The sequence below is a fragment of the Rhineura floridana genome, chromosome 19 (assembly GCF_030035675.1).
Source record: "Rhineura floridana isolate rRhiFlo1 chromosome 19, rRhiFlo1.hap2, whole genome shotgun sequence".
NCBI classification, from domain to species: domain Eukaryota; kingdom Metazoa; phylum Chordata; class Lepidosauria; order Squamata; family Rhineuridae; genus Rhineura; species Rhineura floridana.
The window spans coordinates 10,774,991-10,799,165 of record NC_084498.1 but is presented as its reverse complement, the minus strand read 5'-3'; the positions used below and the strand labels follow the sequence as shown (position 1 = coordinate 10,799,165).

Here is a 24,175-nt window from a genome sequence, read left to right as displayed (position 1 = left end):
ATGTTTGTCCTCAACATGCTGTTTTCAAGCTGGATTGTAGATCATGCCATGCAGATGTGCGGGTGTGGTTACTTGATAGGTGTTTGAAAACCCTCCCCTTGCTATCTTACACCCACCCACAACATCATTGGGCAAGTGTGCATACACACACACACTATTGCTGGGACTGCCTACACCTGTTTTCAAGGCGGCACACTGCAGACTAATGCAGAATCCGTTTGCAATGAACTTTTGTTTTTGGAATGAAACCAGTTTGTCAAGAAGTGCTTTTCCAAGCACAAAGATCTGCAGTAGGTCTAGATTGTGTGTGGTCGAGGTAAAAAAAAAAGAACTCAGCCTCCACTGATTCTAGAACAAAATGTTATGTGTACGCGCTACCCAAGTCAGACCTCTAGCAAGAGCAATCTTTCCCGCTTTCACAACGTCATAATCTTCCACAATCTTTCCCTCTTCCAGCAGCCAGCCAATGGAGAGAGAGGGAGCAAGAAGGAGGAGTTAAAAAGAAAGAGAGAGAAAGAAGGGGCAGAGAGAGAAATGGGGATGACCTACCAACTGCTGGATCCAGTTCCACCCACTGTCAGCATGCAGTCCTCTGATAAGATTATGCCCAAAGGGCAGGGATGGGGGAGGAATTCAGTTCAGTTGACATTTAAAGCTGAAGCTTCCTAATGTGCACTTCCTGAAAGAATATGCAAACCAAAACACAGCCCAAAAGTCACTTCTCCGAATCTTGCAGTGCAGGCCTCTAGCCATGTAATATGTATCAAAATGCATATACTAAGATGAAGCATGCAAAAAGGCACATGTGCTAACGAAAATAACATACAAAATGCATTCTGTTAGGAAAAAGATAAATATCTGGGAAAATCTGCTTTCCAGAAATGTGTATATTTCCCAGGCATTTTAGCATGCGTTTTTTTTTTGTTTTAAATTTTTTAAAGTGTGTTTTAAATTGTTTTTAAAAGATGTGTTTTAAACTTGTATATTTGTTTTTAGTTACTGTAAACTGCCCAGACAGCTTCGGCTATGGGGCGGTATACAAATAAAATAAATAAATAAATAAATATATTAGGCAAATTTGCATACAAAAATGTGCACATTAGGAGAAAGTCAGACTAAAAGGCTGATGAGTTTTCATGAGGACTTTTTTAAAAAAAATTAAAAAGCAAACTGATGTGGAAATGTGGAGAACTGAACTCAAGAGTGGAAAAATGAGAAACCGAGAAAAACCGAAATTGACAGATTCACCCATCTCTACCAAGAGGGTGCGACCCTCACCAGGAAAAGAAATGGTCTCCCACCCCTGCTGTAAGGACTAGCTCCTGCCCAGGTCATGAACCAAATGTGAGTGAAACCCAGGAAGGAGTGGACCAGCCATGTCAACTATTACACCCTTCATTTGTTGTCCGGCTGTTGCTGGTGCAATATCTCCTTCTGCCCAGCTTCTCGACAGACTGCTTACTTCAGCAATCTTGGCTCAGATCATCTGCTTACCCTGCTGGGCAGCTCTCCAGCCCCAATGGTAAGACAGGGAAACCAAGGCTGTGTTGTGTTGGTAGGAATGGACAACTGTCCATGCACTCGTCCACGAAAGCTTATGCCCTAATACATTTGTTAGCCTTTAAGGTACCAGCACAAGACTCTTTGTTGTCCCTAGACTTGAAAGATTTTCCATTGCTCGAAAGCTGTGCTCATATTAAAAATACAAAAAGGAATGGATTCCTATTCAAGAGTAAGTCATCACATCAATAGAAGTATCTGATCTTTTTTCTTTTTTAAAACTAGAAATGGCAACTGCAACTTTACACAGCACAGCTTGGATTTCTTACCTGCTCTCTGTGTTTGAATCGATGTGTTCACATACAATAGTAGCAGTGGTCTGTGTCCTTCCATTGTCTACATCTTGTTGAACTCCCCACTGGTCCGGATCAGTGACTCGGATGTCCATTATCTTCACACCTGGCGCAGCCTTAATTCTACCAGGAAAACAACAGACACGGCTTTAGTTCTAAACCATGTTTCATGGGGAGGAGAAATCTCATAGAAATCCCCAATAAATGGTCTAGGAGCACATCTTCCTACTATTTGCACCCAGGAGCACTGATTGGGCCGTGGCTTCACAATGCATGCACATGAGTGTTTAAGAACGACACTCCAAGGACAAGATTATACATTATGCCTGACTGGAGCTGCCACTGACAATGAACCCCCAGGGTTTTCTCCCCCATAAATCATAGGATCAGTTACATATCCACTTTGTGCATTTCTTGCCCCCCAAATGAAGAGAAGGGGGGAATGCACAACATAGGATAAGCAATCCCATGTGTCACAAGAGGGAGAGGGGAGCGCCCAGCATGGAGATGCCGTTGAGGTGGTATCCACGTATTGTGCCTAAGTTGTAGTTCCATTCACTCATGCATAAAGTGTTATTCCATTCTAATTGTTTGCTGTAGTAGTCAGTGAGCTGAGTAATCAGTGAGGTGGCCTCTAGTTCTGGCCAATCCAACCAATCCAGCTGTTTTCCTGCATCTGGGGTAGGGAAGGAACCATATTTAAGTTGTCTGCAGGATGCATTTTTCACATAGGGGTGAGGAACTTCTGTCCCAGGTGCCAAATGTAGCCCTTCAGGCCTCTCTATCTGGCCCCTGGGATTTTTCCAGGCCATGAAAGGTTGTCACATAGAGGAGGGCCGGGATCTCTTCTCGATCGTCCCACAGTGCAGGACATGGAATAATGGGCTCAAGTTGCAGGAAGCCAGATTTCGACTGGACATCAGGAAAAACGTCCTAACTGTTAGAGCCATATGACAATGGAATCAATTACCTAGAGAGGTAGTGGGCTCTCCGACACTGGAGACATTCAAGAGGCAGCTGAACAGCCATCTGTTGGGAATGCTTTGATTTGGATTCCTGCATTGAGCAGAGGGTTGGACTTGATGGCTATAGGTCCCTTTCAACTCTACTATACTATGATTCTATGCCCACTCTGCAGCCCACATGCACCTCACTGGCTTTGCTCTGCACCCTCCCCGAATGCTTTTGCCTGGCAGGAATGAGCCTTTAAAGCATATCAGTGCCTCTTCTTTGCCTGAATGGAAAATGGTGCATGTGTGCGTGTAGAAATGTCTGCTGGAACGTTGCCTCCTGTACAAAGGTAAACGTTGCATCTGTTGCTCTGCCCACTTTTGCCTCTGGCTATGCCCACCACTGGCATGTGGCCTCTGGAAGGTTCCCCGCTAGGGAATGTGGCCCTTGGGCTGAAAAAGGTTCCATACCCGAGTATTGCTGTTCAGGTAAATGTGGGGAAAAGCACACAGATATCTGGGGCAGCATGGACCTCAACCCCAAGATCTTGGAGACAACTTATTGCAGTAGTGATAGGAAGAAGAAGGCATATGATACAGCCAGGAATGGGTTCAAGGGTTGGTATTATTGGATACCTGCCAAGGCCCACAACCCTGCAGAGGGCCCACTATCAACCCACAGAGTCTCCTGGCCCTGTGGCTCCTCCTCCTTGCTCTGGTTGCCCCTTCATCTGCCCACTCTGAGCATGCAAGGAGTGATGGCACGGAGCAGCATCCTCCATGTGGCTTATACTCTCTCTCCAGGTCAAGAGGAGAGGGTGAGTGAATGGTGAGTGAGAAAAACCTGAATAAGATGGAGTCATTCAGGTAGGGGGGCTCTGAAGGCACTCCGAAGTGCTGAGACTGGCAAGAGATCCAGCAGGACTCTTATGTTCATAACTGGAAACAGCTAAGAACATGCCTGTTCTTACCATGTGAACCCCAAGATGGAAAGAGTCTTATCTAAAAGAGAATGAAACCCAAGTGTTTGATTTCTTCTTCGAAGGAGCTCTCACAGTAGTGCTCATCCCCCTGGTCAGGTTTGGCTTGCCGAAGGTTTTTGTTCATTTCACATATAAAGTTCCTCTTCCCCCAGTCCTTCCCCTGCAGCCACAGTTCACACCTCACACTGCCACTCCACTGGGTTCACTGAAACTTTATACTAGTGTTAACTGAGATGCAAATCAGACCCCTAGCAGTTGTCCACAATTCCTTGGTTAGGCAAACTGCCAAGAAAGACAAACCATTGAGTCAAGGAGCATGGTTTTTAAACATTTAATTAGAATTAAAATGGAGCAAGCTGTGCAATCCACAAGGCATTACAGATGCAACCGCTTTCAAGGAGAATAGAAATTGACTAAAAGGCAAAAAAAAAAACCTTGAGGTTTATGAACGTACCTATAACCAACAGATATTTCTATCAAACTTTGAAAAGCAGGGAAATTGGGCAGCTACAGTGAATGCACCAGGGGAGCAGGAGACCTGACCTCCTCTCTGAGATATTGTACTGCCCTACAAATGTGTCAAAATGCAAACACAATTTGGGTTGGTCTTTCACAGTCCAATCCACTTCCTGTGTAGTTTGGAAGAATTTGGTAACATGTGGAGATTGGGTGGGTGGACACTGAGAAGGAAAGCCCCTTTCCTTTCCAAAAGGAAAACATTGTGAGCAGTATCCTTCTTTTTCAGGGTTTCAAGGAGGGAAGGGGGAGATTGGAAGGGGATGGGGGAGGGGAAGGGAGGGGTGAAGGAAGTGGGAGGGAAGGGGCAAGAGGGGGGATAGGATGGAGGAGGAGGGGAGGGTAGGTTTGATCATTTGCATGCTTTTTGAGTTCAGTGGGATTTACTCCTGTGAAATCATGCTTAGGATAAGTGAAACTGACCTGGGGAAGGGGCAGGGAGGGGAGGAGGAGGGCAGGGAAGGAAGGGGGAGGTGAAGAGATTGGGTGGGTGGGCACTGGGCAGAGGGGAAGCCCCTTTTCTTTCCAAAAGGAAAACATTGTGAACAGTATCATTCTTTTTCAGGGTTTCCCCCACCTTTTTATTCTGGAGGTAAGAGAGTTAGGGATGGCTGCTCGAGTTAGGGAACAAACAAGGATTAGATGCCATAGTTTCATCTTGGCTTGGTATTGCTGAGTTTAATCAAAACACAGTTCCCCCCCCCAGTTTGAGTGTCACAGTGAACTGTGGTTTGTTTAAAACCAAAACCAAAAGTGTTCAATCTTCTCGTCACAGGCACAAGAGTACACAAGGGGAGAGAAGAGTGTGTAATCTAGAGACTCACCATAGCTCACTCGCATTATACAAAACCATGGGTTCCCATTATGCCTGAACCGGGCTAGAGAGTATTTTGTGTTTTTCTTTCCCCCATTCAACACTTCCGCAAAGCTTGACTTTTCAAAATGGTACCCATCACATCATCGCTGCTGTGAGCTTTTTTAATTTTTCTACTGCTGCTATTTTTATATAACCTTTTCCAGCAGCATTATCTAACCCCCCCTTCTCCTTGTCAACTATGCCAAGATGCAGCAGGTATGAAATACCTTATTAGGGCATTGCATTTTGCACAAAGAGGATGGCTTTGACAAACAACAAAGAAGGGAAAACCAGAATGTTCAGCAGGAAAGCCAAGAGACACAGATACCGTTAAGCCAAGACACAAACCCACATCTGCCCTCCAGTCTTGTTTGCCGATTCACCGGCAGGCCAGGGTTGGAACTGCAGTCCTAAATATCTTCATCAGGCCCCGTAACTGACTCTCTATATGTACACGGGAAGCTGCCTTAAACCGAGTTGGACGATTGGCCCATCTAGCTCAGTATTGTCTACACTAGGAGCGGGGAGTCTCAAGCCCAGGGGACAAATGTGGCCCTCCAGGCTTCTCTAAAAGGCCCTCAGGAGTCTCCCAAGGCCAGCCCCCTCCAGAGCCACACCCCTTACCAGCCCTGTCTTGCACCCTCCTTGAGTGTTTTTGCCTGGCTGGGATGTGCCCTTGGATTCTGACAATGCTTCTTGCTTCCCAGGAGAGAGGATAAAGAGGGGAGTGTGAGCCTGTGTAGAAACTAGGCTACTGTACATTGGCAAAATTTCCATTCATTGCTCTGCCCACTTTTGCCTCTGGCCCCACCCACCACTGGCATGTGGCCACTCAGAAGGTTGCCCATAAGGGAATATAGCCCTTGGGCCGAAAAAGGTTCCCCTACCCCTGGTGTAGACTATACTGACCTGGATGGACCATTGGTCTGACTTGTGAGCAGGGAGGCCCACAATAGGTATCCACCTACTGATCCAGAGCCAATAACAGGCAGAGCCAACTAATTCGAGTTTTGTCCCTAAGCTCCTCCCTGCTAAGTTCTATCAGGGAATCTCTGAAGATAAAGAGGAAGAAGCTGACAGCCAGGGCCACCCTCTAGGTTGGGTGTAGGTAAGAAGGCAGACTGGTGGGAAATGGCTGATGTTGGTGGGGCAGCGCTCTCTCTGCCCTAATGGTCCAACCTCCACTGCTACAGCAAGCTTTAGATTGGCTTGTGCCCTTGTCAACTGCTACTCCTGCTTCACTTCCTTAGACTGAAGTCCCAAGTAAACAAGTATTTAAAATAATAAAAAAGTAACAGCAGCCACAGGGTGAGCAGGGGAGAAGAGAGTTGAAGTTGGACCAGAGTACTGGGGCAAGAGGGTTGACCCTTTTTCCTCCTGATCTGTTCTCCAAACGAAAAATCAGCAGTGATTTCCCAAAGATGCCCTTTGCCTCCAAAGAGCAAAATATACCATCTTTTAGTCCAAGAACAGATTTTAACCATACAGTCTGCTGTTTCTGTTTATGAGGCAATTGTTCTCCATTCCCAGTTCAAGGGTGGGGAGATATCTTGAACTACTTCAGCAGTCAGACTACAGCATTGAACATCCTGAATAATCAGTCCTCTGGTTTTGCTGCAAGCTTGGCACACTGCGGTCTGTGGTCCGAGGGTGCCCTCCAGCCTGCAGTACCAGCTTGCCTAAGCATTCCATCAGCTGACTCCTGAACAGCCAATCCCTGTCCATCAGGCTCTATAAAGACCCAGTCTATAAACACTGGCTCCTCCTGAAACAACCTATCTCCCATACAACAATGCTGCATAAACTATTGCTCCCTTTTTCTGCTTGCTCCTTAGATATTGACGGCTACCTGGCTTTTGACAAGACACCTGTGTTTGGCTCTTCTGACTCTGGCTTTGACCACACACCTTGCCCTGGCCCACTTGGACAAATCCAGTTTCCCTGACAGGACAGGCCCCAAGATATTTTATTGTCTGAGGTGAACGACAAGATGCCCCTCTCCTCAATTTCACATATACCATCTGACCAAACCGGTAGTTGAATCTTCTTTCAACAACAGGCAATGGAACAACATCCTTCACTGTACCTGAGGGAACAATCTAGCTAAGAAGGCGCAGGCAGGGGACTCAGGAAGAATGGGGTGGAGTAGACTGCTACCACCCTGTCATCCATGGCTTGAGGCAGCTGCCTCATTCTGCCTCATGATGGGGCCAGCCCTGTTCCCTGGGACCAGAACCTGACTGCCTTAGAGCCTCAGCCTTGCTTTAAAGCCTGGCACTTCTCTCAATCCAACCTCCTGTACTCATAGCTTGGCACAGGAACAGGGAAACAAATAGGTCTGTATCTCCATACACAGTCATGGTTCCCCAATTTGTCGCATAGCAGTGGACCAAGTCAAAATATTCAGTGGTCCATGGGAGATATCGTTCTCCCAAGGGCTATTGCCACTTTCTGGCAATTCATACTAACAAAATCCCAACAAGCAGTAGAGACTGGTACATTAGGGCAAGTAGGGCACTGCCCCACCAACCTCAGGCTCTCCTCAGTCAATGCCCACTTGCCTGACTTCTTACTTAGAACCGTCCCAGATGTCTCAGTCTCAGTGTTGCCCTATAGAACTCAGCAGGGAGGAAGAAGAGGACGAAACTAGAGCTCTAGCTCCGCCTGTCTGGTTCTGCTTACTGTTGGTCCCTTGGCTTCTGCCCTACCAGTCCCAATGAGCACCAACCACCACTGCCAACAAGGCATCCCAAAAAGTCAAAGACAGGGACAAAGTAGGTATAGTGATGTAGGAAGGATACCAAAAAAGAAAAAAATAGGGACCATTCTTAGTAAATAAGGACAGTTGGAATATATGCAATGTGTTTCTGGTATACTGGAATTTGGAGGTCTTCTGAGAGATAGCTAATTGCACCAATCTAGAATTCTAAATTCTACCTGCAAATTTTGTATGATGCTGAAGTTTGGGGTTTTAGGGTTTATTTCATTCATCATCATCTCAGATTAGACAAATTCATGGAGAATGCAGCTATGAATGACTTCTAATCATGATGAAATGAAATGGACTGCCTTCAAGTCGATCCCGACTTATGGAGACCCTATGAATAGGGTTTTCGTGGTAAACGGTATTCAGAGGGGGTGTACCATTGCCTCCCTCTGAGGCTGAAAGGCAGTGACTGGCCCACGGTCACCCAGTGAGCTTCATGGCTGTGTGGGGATTCGAGCCCTGGTCTCCCAGGTCGTAGGCCAACACTCTAACCACTACGCCACATTGGTACTACATATTATCTTTCTGTGGAATGAATGGTGCCTTCACTGACATCTTTTCAGCACATGGTAAAGGCTTCCCTTTTTTTCCCCAGGCTTTTGATAGACTGAGCTGATTTTGTTCTGCTGTTAGTGAGCTAGCCAAGCTTCCTGTGCCTGTTATGGGTATGTGTGTGATATAAATTGTATGTTAGTGTTTTATATGAATTTTTAATGGTATAATGTGTTATGTTTATGTTTTTCATTTTAAGTCACATGGAGAACTTGGATTGCATTCAATGAATTTCTACTCAGAGTAGTCCCACTGAAATTCATGAACTTAAGTTAGTCATGTCTATTAACTTTGATGGATCTACTCTGAGTAGGACTAGCACTGAGCACCATCCCTTGGTTACAAGCAACTTATACATCATCCTCATCATAGCATGCAAAAATCATTCTCAGAGTTCAGGGACACATTCCAGCTGGGCAAAAATACTCAAAGACGGTGTGAAGCAAGGCCAGTGAGGGGCATGGCCTGGAAAAAGGTGAGGTGTTTGGGGAGGGGACATAGCCTCAGGAGGAGTCCCAAGGACCAGCTAGAGAGACCTGGGGGGCCGCCTTGCATTCCCCACCCCTTTCAAATCCCTTGAGGGGTTGAATGCATTTCCAGATACACCTAAAGTGGTCATCTGAATTGTGGATAATTTTGCGTCGGCTTCTGGGAGGTGCCAAGAAAGACACTTTAATGCAAATGTTGTCAACTGCAAGGTGCTCGTTTGATATGTTGTTAGCCAATGCTGTTATATTTCTGCTGACAGCTTGTATTTTGTTGCAAAGTCTTGTTTTTAAATTGGACTTGATACCATTGTGTTTTCTTCAGCTGTAATTATATTTTTATCCTTATAGCTTAAGGCTGAAACAAAGAGACTAAACTGAAGCAGGAACTGGGTGTTTAATCAATTGGTTAACGCTAATGGGATGACAGCAGAATCCTATGCAAGTTCACTTAAAAGTAGGTCACAGGAAGCTGCCTTATATTGAGTGAAACCATTGGTCCATTTAGCTCAGTATTGTCTACACTGACAGGCAGCAGCTCTCCAGGACTTCAGAAGGGGGTCTCTCCCAAGCCTACCTGTAGATACCAAGGACTGAACTTGAGACATAGTAGTAATAGTAGTACCCACTTTTCAGGCTCTCCACTCACCAACTGATAAGCAGAGACTTCAATCTTATTCTCTGCAGGGGTCTGCTTTACCAGCACATTCCTTGCAGCACCTAGCAGGATTGAACCCCACCTGTCAACTGATGTCATTGTGACACTGGGGAAAATGACCTCAAAGGCCAAACTGGCCCCCCTGGCAAGCCAAGATTGGCCCATGGACCAGAGGCTCCCCTCCTCTGAAGTCATCGGTCCCACTGTCCAACTCCTCTTCCTATCAAGAATTCTCCTAAAGTTCAACCAAAATCTACTCTCCTGTAACTTAAGCCCTTCTGATCAAACCCTTCCATCTGGGGCTGTGGAGAATGACTCTCCAGATATTTGTAGAGTGTAAAATCACCAAATTATGCACTCTTCTGCATGGCACAGCAACATGACAGACCATAATCATCTAAAAAAGCTGAGGTCCAGGTTTCCCCCATCCAGTTAAGCAGATGAGCTATGACTTACAGGAGTGGGGTGAGATTGCACAATGGAGTCGGCAGCATCAGAGGACAGCATAAATAGAAATGCAGTTTGTTCTGCCTCAAAATTTATTACACTTTTAACATCTAAATCAGGAGGATTCTGTCCTACAGATTGAGACAGATCTGAAGTAATTTAATGGGAAGTTGGTCGTTGAAACACATAATCACATTTCTAGAACAATGTAATTACACTGAATGTAATGTGATTTCCTGCCAGTGGCTTTAAAAAGTGCAGCATCCACTATATCCTTTGCTCTTGCATCGAACATGACAACCCCAGCAAAATTAGCTCTAGGAAGCCCAATGCAGCATTCAATTAAAGAAAAAACATTAGGATTTTGGGAGAAGCAGGGTAGAGTGGGGGAAGGGCATGCCAGAAAACATGCCAGTTGCATGCTGACAATGTAGCCATGTCACAAGAAAAGGAGCCAAGAAATTATGGTCTATATATTTTATACATTTTTAGGGTGACCAATCATGGGCTAGCCTTAAGCCTTTTCACCAAAGACAATGCTATGCCCTTCAGTCATTCGGCACAGCGCAAAGTGAATCAATTGAGTGCAAAGAAAATACTACAGTATTTTCTGCCATTACTCTGAAAGATGACAATCAACTCTCCCCGGCGGCAGCACAACAAACCCCACCATTTAGAAACCAAAATGATTAAAACCCCTCTCTCTACAGCATGACCCAATAAAAACCTTGAAATAACTCCCAACAGTCATCCGGGTTTGAGATTTGGGAGGTTGCCAGGGAAGCAGGAGAGGAGGATCCTTCAAAGAACAAAACAAAACATTAAGCCCCATTTGTGGGTTAAAAACATAAGAAGCCTTCTCCATCAAACCAAAGGCCCATCTATGGTCCATCCATGGCTAATCAGATGCCTATAGGAGTCAACAAGCAAAACATAAGCATAACAGTTCTCTCCCACTGTTGTTATTCAGTGACTGGTATTCAGAGACATGCTGGATGTAGTATATAGGTATTATGCCTAGTAACCACTGGTGGCTTTATTCTCCATGAATTTGTCTAATCCCCCTTTAAAGCCATCCAAGTTGGTGGCCATCACTATTTCCTGTGATAGCAAATTCCATAGTTTAACTATGTGCTGTCACTGCTATGTGAAGAAGTCCTTTCTTTTGTTTGTCCTGAACCTTCCATTTGATGGCGCTGAGTCCTAGTATTATGAGAGAGTGAGAAAAACATCTCCCTATCCACTTTCTCCATACCATGCACAGTTTTATACAACTCTATCATGTCCTTCTTTACTTGTCTTGTTGCATCTGCTGGCTGGCTGGACGCGGAGACTGCATGGCAACCTATCAAGGATGCTATAACAGCAGGCTTTCTGCATTGACTGAGGGTTGGACTTGATGACCTTTGAGGTATTTCCAACACTTCAAAGAAAGGGGATTCTGACTAATCATTAGTAAGAACATCCTGAGAGTATAAGCTGTTCAGCAGTGAAAGAGATGGTGGTGACTTCACCTCATTTAGATGTTTTTAAACAGGCTAGGTGGCTACCTATCCAGAATGCTATAGAAGCAGATTTCCTGCATCAGCAGGGGATTGGACTAGTTTAATGTCCCTTCTGACTATGATTCAATGGGTAGCTGAAACCACAGTTTGCAACCATGGTTAATCAGCTCTGTAAACTGCTTGAGATAACCATGGTTATTAACTGTCGCTTGAGATAACTACAGTTAACAAAAAAAAATGACTATGGAGATAACCATGGTTAGCTCCAAAACTGAAAGAGAGGAAGAGCTTGTGTGTGGTGATGGAGGGGGCAGAGAGGATGTGCCAGTATAATACTCCTGATCGCCCAGCCATAGTTAGGTGATGGGGAGGCAGTTCAGTCTGCACCATGCCAGCACCACTGCCTTTTTTATTCATGTTAATTGCAATTCAACTGTAATCTCCTTTTTGAACAATTTCAATGTCTTGTGCTCAATGCATCAGAAACTTAAAGCATTTTTGCAGGTAACCGCAAGCAGAACGAAGCTGCCCAATTCATCTGTCAAGCCATTCCCTGTCAATGAGTTCATTCACTTCTCCTGGAGAATATAAGAGTTTTAAAATGGCTCATATCACTATTCTTTCATTAAGGGAAGGCAAGCGGGGAGGGCGGCTAAAATAGGCAGTGAAATGCAATCGTGGGGTTTTTTTACACTAAAATGATGCACAAGATTCTTTATTTCTAAAAAGAAAACTTCAAATGCAGTTTGGGAGCAAGTTTGAAAAGGATTTCTCTTTCCCTAGTCCAGAAATATCTGACCATCTTACAGGTTAAAAAGGACTGATGAAACAGGTTCTGAGCCTTGCAGTTATAGACAGCGCCGCCCCCCCGCCCAAAGGAAAGCTGATAGGTAGTGCTACGACCCCCTGGACTGATGGTAAGAAGGCAGACAGCTAAGAGACTCACACTTTTTCATATGGCAGCTAAGAGACTTATACATCCAGCCTGGAAGGATAAATACCCAGGGTCTATTATGCAATGGACTGAGAAGCTCACTGCCCTGGCAGGATTGGATCAGATTCCATACAGACATCAGTTTCAAATTGATACCTATTTAGACATCTAGACAGTTTATATTAACTTACATGCTTAGCTCAAGATACATGTACTGATGGTTGTTGTATCATAGTGTAAATCTGATGGTAGTTTATTTTTAATGGTAGTATTATTCATATATTATTTTTCTTTATTTTTATTTTTGTGACTTTAATATTTCACTATTTTTCTTTGGGGGGTTTTCCTTTTCATGGTTACATTTGCAAATAAAAATTTAATTATTACAAAAAGCAGACAGTGAGGTTGGTGGTGCAGTGCTGCACTTGATCTAATGGACAAGCCTCTCTTTCAAACACAGTTGGCAGCTATATAATCCGGTCCTAGTGAGAAGCGTTCCTCACATGGGAATTTTTCCATGCATGGCAATCAGCAGAAAACACACAGCTTTCACTTGAAGCTCAGGTCAAAGCACAACATTTCAGCTCACTGTAAATACTCCACTTTACAGGGAGGGGGAAACACACATACCCCTCAAAGAATGAGTATTGTGTTTTGGTCTCTGTGCTCCTATTATTCAGCTACAGGCACTCCTCTTAAACTAAGGGCACGCCGCTGAAGGCAGGGCAGGGACGAATCACCTCCAGAGAATATTAACAATGTGAACTGAAAGGCACGGTAGGAGGAATCACCTTAAAGAGTTCCCCAGTCAACTTCTTTGGTTAATACACTTGAGAAATATATACATATTATATGCAAAAAAAAAAAATGAACCTCTCTCAAGTTGCTGCTAAAAGGTGCTCAGAGCCTTGTTGGATGTCACTCATTAGGCAAGTGTACAAGATGTAAGGCACACATAAGCTATATGTAAAATTTAGGCAGACCACCTGGATGGAATGCATAGAAATAAGAGGCATTTATGCAACTTGCTTGAAAGGATTGATATGTCGCCTTTCAGTCAAATGACCCCCAACCAAGGCAGCTTGCATCAGTGAAAAATAAATGGAAAGCAACAATCCCAAATTTAACTTCATTTTCACTTTATTATTCACTTTATTATTCCCATCCTCAAAAGGGAAAGATCAACCCAGCTCCATCCACTGGTGCGCTCCAGCTCTTGTTTTCCTCTACCTTCCCCATCCCATTGTTTCTTTTGCAGCGTGTCTATTAGATTATAAGCCTGCAGGCAGGGTCTGTTTTATGTTTGAATATCTGCAAAGCACTTACATTTTAGGTCCTTTATAGTTGTTTAGTAATACATAGTAATGATTTTAAGCTCACATACCACTGCATCAGAAACAACTGTTAACACTGCAATTGCCTGCATGTTTGCTCAGAAATAAATGCCATCACATTCAGCAGGGCTTACCCTCTAGGAAATATGTTTAGGACTGCACCGAGAAGGCCTATAGAGGCTCTTTAGAAACAATTAAGGTACCTTCCCCCACCCCACACACATACAAACTTAGGCTAACACACATCCCCCCCCCAAGAATCCTGGGAACTGCAGTTTATTAAGGAGACTGCAAATTGTACCTCTTTGAGGGGTAAAGTACAGTTTCGAGGAGTCTTTATTTTGGGAGGATATGCTTTAAATGTGGTTCAAATGTATGGGATGCAGGTAGCCCTAAAACCCTACTCTGCAAGACAAGGAACACTTTATACATAAGCTCAGCTCCCAAATGATTGCCCATTATCTCCAATTGATTTCCTTAGCTACACCACAGTGTTTAGCTCCTTGTCTCTAAGTCACTGCCTGCTGCTCCTTATCTGGGAGCTCTGTTGTTAAACTAAACTAATCTATGCCTCCAAGCTCTTAAATAAGCTTTATCTCAGCTATCCTAAATGCAAGGGATGGCTTCAGGGTGATGTTCAAAACAACCATTTGCTTTCCACTTTTCTTTGCTGCACCACAGATATACCTGGGAGCTGTCACTGAGCCTGTCACGTTGATAAGAAACATGGCCACGGGCTTTTCCTTCTGCTCAAGGCCTAGGCCCATGACGTAGTCGCTGCCTTGGGCCAGACTTGACCAATTAGGGTAGCCTTCCCCAACCTGGTGCAGGATTCATCCGCTTCTGTCCTATTTCACCATAACTTTAATCCACATGACTTCCCTCAAAGAATCCTGGGAACTGTAATTAATCCCTCACAGAGCTACAATTCTCAGCACCCTTAAAGAATGACAGTTGTCAGGATTCTTTGGCAGGAGGGCAAATGGGTTTTAAAGTGTATGCAGCATTACAGGAGAGAGCCAAAACAGGAAATACAGTGTGTGCTTAGGGTTGCAGTTGGATTGGAGAGAGAATGGAAATGGCGTTCCTTTTAAAGGGCGTATTTGCCCTCACCATAATTACAGGGAAGGCTTGTGAACATTCTAGAATCAAGAGTTAGGAGCCACGTGAGATCAATCAACCAATAGATGAAGGCGCAGAGCAGCAGATATAAGGCTGCTCCGTCCTTCCCACGCTTGCCTTTTTCGCCTTGCGGCAGCTGCGTTTGTTCTCCTTACACGTTGCTCCGTTTGCGGTTTGGGCGTTCCTGCTAAGTATTTTCATCGCTAGAGCTTTGTTTGCCAATTGTTTCCTTGTTTAAGCCTCTTCAGTTGCTTTATTTGATCTCCGACGATCAGCTGGGCGGCGGGCTCCGCCCACGCGCCCCGCTGCGCGGGCCGACAACCAAACTTTATTATTTCCTTGTCGTGCTACCGTTACAGTTATTGCCTTTTAAGTTTCAGTAAGAAGGGTTGGAGTTGGTTGATTCTTTGTTCTTGTTATAGTTTGCGTGCATTTAAGTAATTGTGCCCTATCTATAGTTAACGTTATAATATTGACACCCCCCCATACGTTCTTGTTGAGTTCCTTTAGTTTGCTTGGTGATCCTGTGGTTTAGTTGGCAGTTGCCTCATCTTACTTTGAGCAAACTTTTAAATATATTCATAATTATTGCTTAAGTTAATTTCATTATTAAGGTATTGCATTAGTTTTAAATTACATTTCATAGTGGTTTATTGTTCAGTTTATTAGAGTGTAATACATTACCCCACCCCCACCTCCCACTTCCCTTTACCTTAAAAATTCCCCCCATATCATAGTCATATATACATAAATAAAGAAAGAATAAGTTAATATATTAGAAATAATAATAATAATAATAATAAAAGTCAAATTTATTGTTATAGTGTAATTAGCACTTATGTGTGCCATTTATTATTAAATTTGTCAACTTTATAATCTAGTAGAGATTGCATTTTGGTACGCTGCATAATTGTGTGGATTGGTTTTTACAAATATGTCACCCAGGAAGGCTCAAAAGAAAAAAGGGGTGCGGGTTGTGAAGCAAACGACAAAGCGTCCTCCACCCCAGCAGAACTTGTCTTCTGACGAAGAGGAAGATTTGGAGACCATCCGTGCCTTGGTGGCTAGGGTGGAGGCGCTGGAAAAGGAACGCAAGCAGCCGCTTGATGCTGAAGCTGGCACAAGTTCCGCTCCTGCAGGTAAGAAATCTGCAAGGTTGGCTTCCAGAAGGCCTACAAATCGTCTTCTTGCTGATTTAGTTTCTAGGATCGGAGTTCTGGAAGCGGCAGCGCACTGTGAGGAGCCAGCTACCCAGACGCCTTCCGCTTGTTTGCCAACTGTTCCTGCCTCCGTTTCTTCTGTCACACCTTCTTTTCAGCCGGCTGTTGGGACTATGCAAGATCAGCTGCCGATCCCGCATGATGCTACCGCATTTACTCCTAGGGCTTCCGGGTTGGCAGCACAGCCCGGAGTTGCCTCTCATGCTGTGGATACAGGTGAGCAACTTTTGCACTCACGAGCTCACAATACACATGTACAAGATTCCAATGCCCTTAACAGGGAGGTACAAACGACTGGCTCTCCTTTGTCGGGAGATGCTACGCACCCAGTAGTTTTTATGGGAGGTGTTTTGGTCCCCCAGCACCCACAGCTTCCGTGGCCGGCGGCTGCCATGAGTCCTTGGCAGCCGCCTTCGACTACCTCTTCTCCATCACCTGCTTATTTGCCCCTTCCACATGGGGTTTATCCGCAGGTCGATATTTCCCTTCCATTAGGTGATCAGTTATTGTTAGCAACGAAAGAAAAAATATGGAGGGGAGAGTATATCGATCTGTTTACTCTCCTGTTTCGTGAAAATGAGGCTAAGATTAAGGATGGTCAGGAAGTTAAAGAGCGTGAGGCAGCGATAAAACGAAAGATTGATCGTGTATGGCCTAATTGGTTGAACGCCTATACGATTTATATGGGTGTTATGACACAGGCTTATCCGTCTAGGGCTTTGTCCATGATAAAATATCAGGATATTGTGCATAGGGCCTTCCGAGAATTCTCTGGAACCGCTTGGTTGACATATGATACGAATTTCAGGCACAGAGCAGCATTGGATCCCACCCTTCGTTGGGATATTGAACATGCTGGTCTGTGGCTGAGATCTATGACTTCCGCCAGGCCCACTACAGGAGAGAGAGCCGATAGTGGGCATTTATTGGCACGTGCACAGACTTCCGCCTATGGCTCCAGCCAAGGCGGGCATTGGGTTCAATCCCAGCAAGTCTGCTGGACATTTAATAGCAATGGACGATGCTCTAGGCGTCCCTGTAGATTCAGACATGTCTGTGCATTGTGTGGAGGAAACCACTCTAGTTCCTCTTGCCAGAGGGCACGTACTGCTCGACAAGGTACAGGGGAGCATCAACAGCCAAAACGTGGGTCTGGCAGTACATCGTAAGGCCAGTAGCCCGATCAAGCTGGCTCCTGTAGCAAAGCTGTTAGAGCTCTATCCCAATAGGCAGGCTGCTACTTTTCTACTTCAGGGTTTTACGGATGGTTTTCGTATCCCCTTTTGAGGGCCCTAGGATTGCTACATCATTAGTCCATCAGCCCACTCTCAGTAATTTAGCGTCTGTAGTGCTGGCCAAGCTTAATAAGGAGATACTTGCCGATCGTATATCAGGCCCCTTCAGTTTTCCTCCTTTGGAAAATTTGAGGATTTCCCCTTTAGGTATTATCCCTAAGAAGCAGGCCGGGGAATATCGCCTTATTCATAATTTGTCTTTCCCAAAGGAAGCCTCAGTCAACGATGGTATTTCCCCATTTTATGCCTCTGTCAGATATACTTCTTTTGATGAGGCAGTGAGAGTAGTTAGGAAGGCTGGAAAGGGGGCTTTACTGGCAAAGTGTGATATAAAATCCGCTTTTCGCCTTTTGCCAGGACACCCTGCAGATGTGATTTGCTTGGTTTTAAATTTCAGGGCCAGTTTTATGTAGACAGAGCTATGCCAATGGGTTGTTCGGTGTCTTGTGCTGCTTTTGAAGCATTTAGCACATTTCTGGAATGGGCATTGAGGAGGAAAGCATTATCCTCCTTCTCTGCTCATTATCTTGATATTTTTTTTTTAATTTGTGGGGCCTGCTGGGTCTTCTCATTGCTTACATCTCATGCAAGCCTTTGATAATTTAACTGAGGAATTGGGAGTCCCGCTAGCACCTGAAAAGTCGGAGGGCCCTACTACTTCCCTTATTTTCTTAGGGATCCAGTTAGATACTGTAGCTCAGTCTTCCCGTTTGCCGCTAGAGAAGTTGGTGGTACTGCGTCAACTGCTTCATTCAGTCATAGGGCTGAAGAAGATAACATTGGCCCAGTTACAGGAACTTGTGGGCCATTTAGTTTTTGCTTCCAAAGTTATTTCACCAGGTCGTGCGTTCCTCAGGCGTTTATGTGACGCCATGAAGGGAGCTCGCTCTCGCTTCCATTTCATAAGGATGACGTCAGGGATGAGGGAGGATTTGCATATGTGGCTGGAATTCCTGACGGATTTCAACGGCCTTTCCTTTTGGCGGGAGGAATTGCTCTTAGAAGCCGAATTACAGGTGCATTCCGATGCTGCCGGAAGCATTGGCTTCGGAGTAATATTTAGATCCCAGTAGTGCGCTGAGCGATGGCCTGAAAGTTGGCAGGCTACCGGAATTACTTCAGATTTGACATTTCTGGAATTTTTTCCAATAGTGGTAGCGGTTCATATCTGGCCACTGGCATTTCAAAATCGCACAGTGCGTTTCTGGTGCGATAATTTTGCCACAGTTAGCGTTATTAATGCCCAAACTTCTTTTTTTTTTTTTACAATAATATTTATTCAAATTTTCATAAAACATACAAAACAAAATCATAAAACATTCAAAGACAAAAAACAAAACAAAACAAAAATGATTAAACAAAAAAATAAAAAGTTGACTTCCCATTTGTCGCAGATCAAATCAGTTATAGGTCTACAATATATAACAATCCTGTCTCTTAAATTATATTATAAAATCACTTTCCTCCAGTAGTTATCTTAATTAATCATCAAATCTCATAAACATTACTTTATTCTTTCCACAAAAAGTCAAAGAGAGCTTTCAATTCTTTAAGAAATATATCTATCAATTTTTCTCCAAATAAACATGTCGATTAATCCATCTCGTTAATAATAATAATAATCTTATTGTCATAACCATAGTCCAAATAAACATATCGATTAATCCATCTCATCAAAATCTGTTAAGTCCAATAATTTCAATAGCCATTATTCCATTATCCATATTAATTCCATCTTCCATCTTCAATAGTCCTGTTAAGTCCAGTAATTTCAGTGTCCAATCTTCCATTATCAGATTCCATAATAATCTTGCTGTCATAGCCATAGTCATATAATAAGAGTCTGATGGGAATTTCCTCTATCCCAAATATTTTCTTGCCATCAATTCTGAATAAGTTGCTGAAATATTGTTGTAAAGCCATATCTCTGTTCTTCTTTTTTACAAAATGCACTGGCTCATCTCTTGAGAGTTTTTCCATTGTCACATGGCTGCAGTTAATTCCATAGATTTTCTCTATATCAAGCTCCATCACGTCATTCCAGTCCAGAAGATTATCCAAGCCATTGATAACTTTATCTCTAATATCTTCATTAATTTCTTCAGAGATAACGTTAAATTCCAAACAGTAGATTTTATTTCTAATATCCATAAACTCCAGATCTTTTTCCAATTCCACATTTGTTCCAATCTCCAGGGCTTGTATCTTCCCTTTATTTTTTCTTTTCTCATCTCTGATCTCATTCTCCTCTCTCACAGGATCCCCTATTTCTTTAAGCTCCTGCGTCATTTTGCTCAGTTCAATTTTCAGCTCCTTACTGCCCTGTCGCAGGGTTTGTTTCGTTATCTCAATCTCATCCATTATTTTCTGAAACATAATTACTTCCAGATTCTCAGCCACTTTCTTGATTGCCATTTTTAAAACCACGAAAACAAAACAAAACAAAAATAAAGAAGAACCACTTCTTATTTCAGCAACAATTGGGTTAATATTCCAGGCTTGATGACATCACAGTATAAACAGAGCAGCCTGCCTTATCTCTCTATGTTCAAGAATACAAAACAAATTTAGTTCCCAGCATCAAAACAGTTAGTGGCGTCGTGAAGAAGCAGATTCGTCAAACTAAAATAGACCAAAAAGAGAATAGTCCCAGACAATATAATGTTCCTCGGAATAGAAATCCCTCTTCTGTTTATATCTTTAGAATGCACTTCCAGGACAGCTTTTTGCAATAGAAACAGAGATAAGCTGTTAATTTCGTGAATAACAGAGAAGAGTTATAGCTCACCCAGAAGTTCTTTAAAGCTGATTCATTTGACAAATCTCTTTTTGCTGCAACAATTTAAACCAAGTAAAAAAAATAATAGAAAGAAGGGTGCTTGCCTGTTAGTCCGTTTTCTCTTTGAAGAAAAGATAAACGTATCGCATTAATCAGATAGAGCTTGTTCGGAAGTCCGTCCGGCATTGCTGGCTGGACCTTTTCTCATAAATTAATGAAATCCAGTCCTCCCAACAAAAACAGGCTTTTGAGGTTGATCTCTACGTTTCTCCCTGCCTGGGAGAAATTTCATCAGTCAAAACAAAATGTTCTGACCGATTTATATCTGAATAAGCTTCTTTTGAGGCGGGAGCCCGTCTCAAAAGCAGGCACAAGCGAAGTCACCCTTCCCGGAAGTGCCCATTAATGCCCAAACTTCTAAGTCTCCTCGTGTGATGCGCTTGGTGCGTGCTGTTGTATTGCAATGCTTGCGATTTAATGTTTTATTCCTGGCCAGGCATGTTCCAGGTTTGCAGAATACAGTTGCTGATGCACTTTCCCGATTACATATGGCGCGCTTTCGGGAGCTTGCACCTGGCGCGGCTCCGGATCCAGTACCAATCCCTCCTTTTCTGTGGAACCTTGGCAACTAGAAGTTGGGGTTGCTATAGCAGCTGCTCTTGCTCCCAGTACTCAAAATGTGTATAAGCGATCTTTTGCGAAGTTCCAGGCTTTCCTCATCGGCTTGAAGCTGCCATTTGATTGGCCTATTCCTGTGGCTCATTTATTGCAGTTTATGATATATTTAAAAGGGCACAATAATTCTGTTTCCACTATCGCTGGCCACCTCTCGGCGCTAGCCTTTAACTCCAAGGCAAGGGGGCTGCCGGATCATTCTGTAGATTTTAGGGTCAGAAAGGTCCTTGTGGGTTGGTCGCGTTCCGCTCCCAGGTCCGCTGGCCGGAGGAGGGCAATCACGCCCGATGTCCTCCTCCAGATCCTGGCACTATTTAATTCTTTATGCTCATCTCAGTATGAGTCGCACCTGTTCGCCGCAGTAACTCTGACGATGTTTTATGGTGCTTTTCGCCCTAGTGAAATACTGGCCCCTTCTAAGCGTGATGTGACTAATCGAGCCTTATGCTTTGGCGATTGCACATTAGATGCGGTTATAGTGAGGTTCTCCCTGCGTGTCTCTAAGACCGATCAAAAGGGCCGTGGCAGTATCGTGGTTACAACGATGCCAGGTCCCAGTATTGTGCCCTGTGTCTGCAATGCGGCAAAAGGGCCGTGGCAGTATCGTGGTTACAACGATGCCAGGTCCCAGTATTGTGCCCTGTGTCTGCAATGCGGCAATTCTTATCCATTCGGCCAGCGGGCCCGCGTTATTTGTTTCTACATGCAGATGGAACTGCCCTGACTCAGTTTCAATTTTGGGCCGTTGTTCGGCGGGCCTTGTTGGCCAGTGGTTGCGCTGCTGGAGTCTATGGGCTGCATTCATTCCGGATTGGTGCGGCTATGGCCGTGGCCCTCGTGGGCACGAGTATAAGTGATATACAGGCGATTGGCAGGTGGCGTTCCGATGCATTCAAGTCTTATGTCAGGTTTTAACAGAGGAATTTGTTTTTGTTTCCCATAGGTTTGACAAACATCCCAATTCCTGTGAGGATCGTCTTGTGTGGCCACTCAATTTTGTTTTGGGCTCACCGGAGGGCATCCTCCTCTGTTCCGGGCACACAGCTGCAGCTGTCGGCCTCAGCTACGGTTCAGTGGGATGCACGGAGGGGCATGTTATGGGATGCGTTGTTGCCTGCCATGTGCCGAATCATGTCCTCTGCTAATAGGCCACACATCGTGTTGATTCATTTGGGAGAAAATGATTTGGTGCAGCATCCTGCGTTGGATTTGCTGCTGAAAGTTACGCTTGATCTCACGTGGCTTATCCGCGTATATCCCAATCTTATAATTGTATGGTCCAAAATGCTTGTTAGAAGGATCTGGAGGGGTGCATTGCACCCCAATATGATAGAAGGATCTAGGAAATGGGTTAATAGGAAGGTAAGGGAGTTTTGTCCTTGGGTGGGGCAGTTATTCCTCATGAAAGGATTAGGTTCCATGCCCCACATGTTTCGTGATGACGGTGTTCATCTTTTTGAGCAAGGGTGTGACAATTTTTTGGAGGATCTTATGGGGGGATTAAGGGGTTTGTTATCTTCATTGGGTGGAGGGGACCAAGCTTAAGCTGATCCCCTCTTGTGGCATAGAATTCGGGCAGGTGAGGTATATGGGGGTTAAAATTAGGCGGTTAAGGCATCCTGAAAAAGGGGCACTCCACAGGGAACCATCAGGGCTTGGTGTCTGGTGGCGATCTGGGTTGTGTCCTTGTGGGACCTGCTTGCGCATCAGGGTGAACGCCTGTACGGCGGGGCCATGGTGTGGAGGTGGGAACCACACAGCTGACTCCAAGAGCAAGGAGGGAGGAATTCACACACGTCCTTGACTCTTGGGTTATGTAATGACGTGAATGGATGCCGTTAGAAGGTGAGGGTGTAATCCCTCATTGTTAGGTTTAGCCTCACCTGCCCGAAGAGTTGGATATTTGAATAATTGGCTGTATTGCATTTGATTTACGATGTTATATTTTAATAAATATAACATTATACCAGTCTGGTGTCACGAGTCTTCCTTGTGTGGGGGCAAAGGGAACAAGCAAGAGATAAGAAAGAGGAACTAAGCACTCTGCACGTGCCCATGTTTAAATGCAGGGATGCAGGACCTTTTCTTGAGCCTGAGAGCCTCATTTCCTTCTGGGCAGCCTTCCAAGGGCCACATGCCAGTGGTGGGCAAAGCCAGAGGCAAAACTGAGGGTGGAAAGCAATGTAAATATTGCCTTTGTACAGTAGGCTAATTGCTACACATGCTCACACCTTGTCAGGCCCAGGATGTGACTCAGGAACCAGACCAGCGGTTGTAGTTAATTCGTGTTTTATTAGGGTAATGTCCAAACAAAGACTGCGTTTTCTCATGAAGCAATACAGGGATACAGGTCCTGCGGCATTGGGAGAAAGTTGACAGAGCAAGGGACTTCTTCCCGCCTGTTCTTTAAGAAGGGGCCAAACGGGCGCGCAATCTTTCGCTCCTCCTTAACTGCCCCTCAGGTACTGCCCGCCTTCCCCCCCTTCTCTCCTGTCTTTTCAGCTGTCTGCGTGTGCGCGGTGAGGGGGGAAGCATCACCCCCTCCTCTTCTGAAGTTTCCGATTCCAGGATGGGGGATAGGGGAGAGGCTGATGGTAAACTGCCTCCCCGCTTTTCGGCTGTGAGCAGCCCTCCCTCTTCCCCCTCTTGCTCTGAGCCTGAAAGAGGGGGAGGCGTGAGAATGTCCAGGGAGGGCTCAGGCTCCCCGTTGCTAAGCGACCTTATCACTGGCAGTTCCTCTGTTTCGTCTTTGCTCCAAAGGGGGGAAGTTCCTCCCCCTTCCCTCTGCCATCCATCCGAATACTCTTCTCCCAACTCTCCGGGATCCAGCTCCCCGGGATTGGGACCCCAGCTCTGCCTTCCGACACACCCCCTCTCCGTCCTCTAGCCAGCCAGGCAGGCTAGAGGCATTATCGGAGTTCAAGGACACATCCCAGCCACATTCCACTCAGGGGGTGAAGCAGGGGCAGTGAGGGCAGAGCCAGATTAAGCTGAGGAGGGCCCCTAGGCTGATTGGTGTTTGGGAGCCCCTATCCCCATGCTTCACCTACCTTTCCGTTGTTTTTTGGGGAGCGCGCAGGTTTGCCATCAATCAAGATGCCAGCTGAGGTTTCCCTAAGGAGCTGAAGCTTGTTGATGGCAGCAATGCGCGTGTGTAGCATGCATGCATGCCATCAGCCAAGATGGCGGCAGAGGCTTCAGCCCCTTAAGGAAACCTCGGCCGCCATCTTTATTGATGGCAAAT

General features: G+C 44.9%; 2 protein-coding genes across 2 annotated transcripts in view; one reads left to right on the top strand and one right to left on the bottom strand.

Annotated features, from left to right (window-relative positions):
- Window positions 1–24,175, bottom strand: part of TMEM132B (transmembrane protein 132B) — a 592,456-nt gene that overhangs the window by 315,000 nt on the left and 253,281 nt on the right. The window contains exon 3 of the mRNA XM_061602989.1: window positions 1,830–1,976. Within this exon, the coding sequence (XP_061458973.1) occupies window positions 1,830–1,976 (147 nt within the window). The remainder of the gene's footprint in view (window positions 1–1,829; window positions 1,977–24,175) is intronic.
- On the top strand, window positions 15,115–22,843 carry LOC133373368 (uncharacterized). Its single transcript, XM_061602990.1, has 2 exons — window positions 15,115–16,398; window positions 21,875–22,843. The coding sequence occupies exons 1-2, from the start codon at window positions 15,897–15,899 to the stop codon at window positions 22,474–22,476; spliced, it is 1,104 nt and encodes a 367-aa protein (XP_061458974.1). The 5' UTR covers window positions 15,115–15,896; the 3' UTR covers window positions 22,477–22,843.